Source organism: Echinops telfairi, unplaced genomic scaffold, assembly GCF_000313985.2.
Source record: "Echinops telfairi isolate 266 unplaced genomic scaffold, ASM31398v2 ScPeMD7_7459;HRSCAF=8497, whole genome shotgun sequence".
Classification (NCBI taxonomy): domain Eukaryota; kingdom Metazoa; phylum Chordata; class Mammalia; order Afrosoricida; family Tenrecidae; genus Echinops; species Echinops telfairi.
In genome coordinates, this window is record NW_022111359.1 from 5,692,863 (window position 1) to 5,698,102 (window position 5,240).

Below are 5,240 nucleotides of genomic sequence, written 5' to 3' on the forward strand. Positions count from 1 at the left end.
AGCTCGGATGCCAGGAAGGGAGTATGGGCCCTGCAGCAAGCTTCCCCGGAGGCCAGCAGCCACCGGTTAAAGACAAACATCTTGAGTCCTGTCTGGGTGGAAACGGAAGGGAACGAGCTAGCCCGGGCATGGGAGGCAGAGGGGACGGTCAGTGTGTCGGGGCTGGCACCTGAAGCCGGGGTGAGTCTCAGAGGCAGTGTGGGAACCCATCAAGGAACAATGCTTAAAATGAAGGTGCAGTGGACAGGAGCCCAGGCAGAGCCAGGACGGAGGAGAGGTGCAGGGGCACCCTCGGTGAAACAGAAAAGCACAGAATTCTCACTTGGAGGGACAGGGCGCTGAGGACAACCCACCCGGGGCCAGGGGAGGAGAAGGATGACATGCAGGGAAGGCCATCATTGACTGAATGTCCCTCGGGGGACGGGGGATGGGTCCCAGCCAGCTCAGACACAGGAGGGGAGACCTTGGGAGTGCATGCCAGTGAAGCGGCAGGCAGAACTGAGCTGGGAGCAGCAGCCCTCGGTCAAAGACAAGAACCCGAGTTGGGTGGGAAGGAGCTGGCAGGGGCCACCCGGGGAGGGGGCGGGCTGCTGTGGGTGAGGATGATCCAGGCTCAGACCCTGGTTCTATTCCCGGGCCAGGGAGCTTGTGAAGAGTGAGGTGGGGTCGGGGAGTGAGCTGCACTGCAGGGCCTTCTGTGTCTTCGGGGCATCTGGAAAATGGCTGAGGACAAAGCTCCGTGCCCATGCCCAGTCCCTGGCCCAGAGTGCTGGCCAGCGGCCAGAAGAGACGAGGGAGGTGGTGACAGCAGCTGAGAAGCGCAGCTTCCCCAAAGGCTGGCCGCATCCTGAGTACCTGAGCCCCGAGCCGGGCAGGCAGACAGGTGTTTAGGGTGTGGCTTTCAGGGAACTACACTTGGGTCTCTGTGGAGGTGTCAGCCTCTAGCAGCTTCTTCTTTACCCTTTCCGAGCCACGCCCTCTCCTGCAGCGGTGGGGCCGGGGGTCAGCCTGTACCTGGGGTCTGGAAGTTAATGCGCCTCATCTCCACGGGGTCCTTGGGGTGGTGGGGGGCGAGGTCTGCATTGTTCAGGAGGCATTTGGTGCGAGGCTCCGAGTCTTTGCGCTTACTGTGAGGGGGCAGGTGGAGAGGCAGGTGAGTACCATGTGGGCCCGGGGACACCGCAGGCAGGGCTGAGAGTCACAGTGGAGCAGCGGGACCGTGTCTGTGTATGGCTGGGTGTGTGGGTCCACGCGTGGATCCACACATGTACCATTAGGTGTGTGGGGTCATGTGTGGGCATGCACGTTTACCACTGGGTATGAGCGACCATGCACAGGCATGTACACAAACGTGTACTCAGGACTACACCCGAACATGTGTGTGCATAACTGGGCATTCGGGTTCACACGTGAGCATGCACAGCATGACTGGCTAGATGGGGCCAGGCATGAACATGTACACACACAGACATGTACCGTTGGTGCCTGTGACCATGTGTGTATGTGTAATTGGGTCTGCAGGACTACACACAAATGTGTGTGACAGTATCTGAGACTATGTATGTTTATGCACACCTGTGTGTGCATGCACATCTCTTGTTGGGTAGCTGGGATCACACATAGACAACCTGTTCCTGCTGCCAGGCACCCTCCTCCTCTTCCCCAGGGGCCCAGCACCATGCCTCCCCCCCGCCCCCTCCCTTGTCCTCCCGCCCTGGGCTGTCAGGGGGCGGGGCCTATTCTTACCTGTCAGGTTTGCTGCTCCAGAAAGCAGGCACAGGTGAGAAGCAGGGGGAGGAAAGAGGGGGGGAGGTAAGGGCATGTTGGCTGGGGTGGCTTTCCAAACCCCTCAGACCCTTGGTCTCCTATACAAAAGGGGCTGGTCCTCTCTGCTTGGTCTCCCACCACAGGGAGGCCTGTCTAAGTCTGTGTCTGAGCCACAGGCCCCCATGTTCCCCCACCCCAGACTCCAATCTTGTTGAGGGGTGTGGGAGAGCCAAGCTACAAGGCTCTTTGAACTGTCCTGGCTGTGGGGCTTTGCCGGCACAGCGGAACCTCTCCGAGCCTCTTTACCCCCGTGTGCCACCACAGGGGCCTGTCTTGGGGCCTTCCCAAAGCTGCCTCCTCGGGCTGCCCTCCAGGCCTGTGGGCGCAGGACTCACTTCTTGTAGAGCAGGATGGCGATGACAATGCAGACGATGAAGACCACAGCCAGCACCGGCCCGATCACCCAGATGAGCCCCTCCTCGCCATCCACGATGGGCTGAGGGTCCGGGTTGTCTAGCTGGAAGGGGTCTGAGAAGGGGCTGGCTGCGAACGTCTGCAGGAATGGGGGCGGAGTGCAGGGAGGCTCCATCAGGACCTGCAGTGTCCAGGTGGACCTGGGTCCTCTCCCTCCGCTGCACACCCAGCTGTGGCTCCTGAGAGCCCTCACTCAGGGTAAGTTCCACACTCGTCATTGCATGCCTGTGGCACCCATGGCCCAGCCACTCCAAACAACTCTGCTCCTCTCACCACGTGGCCACCTGCTCCTTTGGTGGCCTGGGATGCCTTGTCCTTGTTGAACTCTTGCTCAACCCTCAAAGCCCCAGCTCCAGAGCCCCTACCTCCGAGAAACCTCCCTGCAGGTGTCGCCCCTCTCCTTGCTCATGGGTGGGAGGCAGGCAGAACCCGCCACCCCCAGGGACTCACAGGCTCACTCTTCGGCAGCACCGCCAGCACAAAGAGCACGTAGCGATGGCCAGGCTCCAGAACCCGGTTGTCGAAGCCGCCATACTGCTTCTGGTCCCCGGGGTTGAAGGTGTGAGGCAGCATGGAGAAGCGGGCAGCAATGTAGGGCCGGGGCACCTCCAGCTGGCGCGAGTGCCGCAGGCTGCGCCGCTGAAGCCGCGAGATGTCTTGGATGAGCTGCGGGAGCAGAAGTGTGGGCGTCTCAGCACCCAGCAGGGATCGGTGGGTAGGGGTGGGTGTGGGTGGGGAGGCTTGGGATGGGGTGCTACCGGGTGGGCCCCGGGCCTCACCTCCTCCAGGTCCATCTCCTCCGGGCTACCCTGGGGGCTCAGGAACTGGCCGCCACGGAACTTCCGCAGTGGCACCATGACAATGAAATAGTTCCTGGTGGGAGGGAGGGAGGGGCGAGTAAGAGTGGGCTGGTGTTGGGCGGCGCAGAGAGAGGCTGTCTGGGGTTGAGGGGGCGGGGCTTCCTGAGGCTTCCCTTCTCGTGGACGGCCACTCCCTGCGTGCAATGCCCCAGACACAAACAACCCGAACGCCTGATCCACGACTCCTGGACTCAGGTCTCTTAGCACTGGTCTAAGAAGCCCTGGTGGCCCAATGGTTGCATGATCTGCTGCTAACCCAAAGGTCACTGGTTTGGACCCACCAGCAGCACCCTGGGAGACCCACCTCGCCATCTGCTCTCATAAAGACATTTACAATTTATCATTTTGTATGGGGTCACTTGATGAAGTACAACATACACACACACACACCACTCTGCAGACTCACAAAGTGTGGTTCTACTTAACCAGACTCTTACACATCCTTCAGCACCCCAGCTCCAATGCCCATGCTTTCTTATAGCCCTCGATACTTTTCTATCTCCTAGGCAGAGCCCTCTCCTCCCCAATGGGGACTCCAGGTTCTGCTGCCTCCCACTGTCTGTCTCTTCCAGAACAAAATCCGGTCAGGGGGTCCAGCAATGTCCAGTACAAGGCCAGGTACATGGGAGTGTTGGGATGCACTGATAGGCTGGGAGCTGAGGCTGTTGTGGTCCCTGTTTCAGAGGCACACCGAGTTCCTACAGGGAGCCCTGGTGGCGCTGTAGATTAGGCGTTGGGTTGCTAACAGAGAGGCCAGTGGTTCAAACCCAACGGCAGCTCTAAGGGAGCAAAATGAGGCTGTCCTGCGCTGTAAAAATGGACAGCCATGAAATCCCACAGGGGCAGCACTACCCTGTCCTCCTGGATCGTGGGAGTTGGCACCACAGGGCTGTGGGCGGGTTTCCTTCTGGGTGGGGTGAGCGTACTGGATGGGCACGGGGCTCTGGCCATCGGGCAGGTACACCATGATGAAGCCGTCCGCGTCGGGCTTGGGGGCCACGCTGGGCTTGGCACTGAGCAGGTTGAAGGCAGTCCAGGCGGTGACGGTCTGCTGCAGGCCGCCCAGGCTGCTACCGCGGTTCGTCAGGACGAAGTTATAGAAGGTGTGGGGCTTGAGGTGTGTGATGAGCTTCTTGGTGGTCCGTCCGTCCACATCCAGCGTGAGCCCGTTGTACTGGATCTGCGGGGTGGGGTAGGGGGACGGCGGGGGAGCAGGCGGCTCAGCTTGGACGACAAGGCTCCAGGCCCAGCCCCCTGAGAGGCCCCAACCCCTGGCTGAACCTCGACCCCAGGATAAGCTCCTACCAGAGACTGAGCCTCAACCTCAAGTAAGCCCCACTTGATGGAGCCCCGGACTCCAGGATGAGCCCCAACCCCCTGCTGAACCCCGACGAACCTCAATCTAAGGCTAAACTCCAACCCCAGCTGACTCCCAATACTGAGCCCTGACTCCAGGCTGAGCCCCAGCCCCATGCTGAGCCCTGGACCCCATGTGGACCCTAACCTTGCCTGAGCCTGGATCCTATCAGTCCCAAATCAATTCCTAATGGTGACTGAGGTCCAACCCTGAATGAGTCCGATCTTCAGTCCCAGGCCTGAAACTCAACCCCAGCTGAACCCCAACCAATGCTGAGCCCCAGTGGGACCAAATCCTAACTTTAAGTGAATCCTGACCTTAGCCTGAAGGTGGACCCCAGGCTGAGCCGAGCCTGTGCTGCTCCCCATCCCTGGGCTGAGCCCCACCCATCCTTGGAGAGCATGAGGGAGTCATAGTTGTGGGGGACTCCCAATTGAGCCTAGTCCTGTCTTCTCCCGCCCTGCCCTCACCCCCACCCAGGTACCCCACCTGGGTACCTTGTAGAGGTTAGACAAGATGTAGCCATTGGAGAATTTCCAGCTGAATGCCCGCCCTGCCCCACTCCACTCCCTTATAGGGCATGGGAGAGGGCCACGCCCCCCTGTTCCTGGGCCCTGCTCTGCCAGGGAAGCTAGCTGGGACCCCGCCCACCTCTACTTGCCTCACCCACCTCGCCCGGCTCCATCCGGGCACCTTGTAGGGCATGGGCGAGGGCCACGCCCCCCTGTTCCTGGGCCCTGCTCTGCCAGGGGAGCTAGCTGGGACCCCGCCCACCTCTGCTT

At 60.8% G+C, this 5,240-nt stretch overlaps 1 protein-coding gene across 1 annotated transcript in view; it reads right to left on the reverse strand.

The window, feature by feature from the left end:
* The window catches only part of PTPRS (protein tyrosine phosphatase receptor type S), a 124,314-nt gene that overhangs the window by 56,145 nt on the left and 62,929 nt on the right, over positions 1-5,240 (reverse strand). Inside the window, exons 18-23 of the mRNA XM_045300060.1 lie at positions 4,028-4,281; positions 3,021-3,114; positions 2,692-2,907; positions 2,163-2,320; positions 1,747-1,758; positions 1,015-1,127 (exon numbers count right to left, since the gene is read on the reverse strand). Coding sequence (XP_045155995.1) covers positions 1,015-1,127; positions 1,747-1,758; positions 2,163-2,320; positions 2,692-2,907; positions 3,021-3,114; positions 4,028-4,281 — 847 coding nt within the window. The remainder of the gene's footprint in view (positions 1-1,014; positions 1,128-1,746; positions 1,759-2,162; positions 2,321-2,691; positions 2,908-3,020; positions 3,115-4,027; positions 4,282-5,240) is intronic.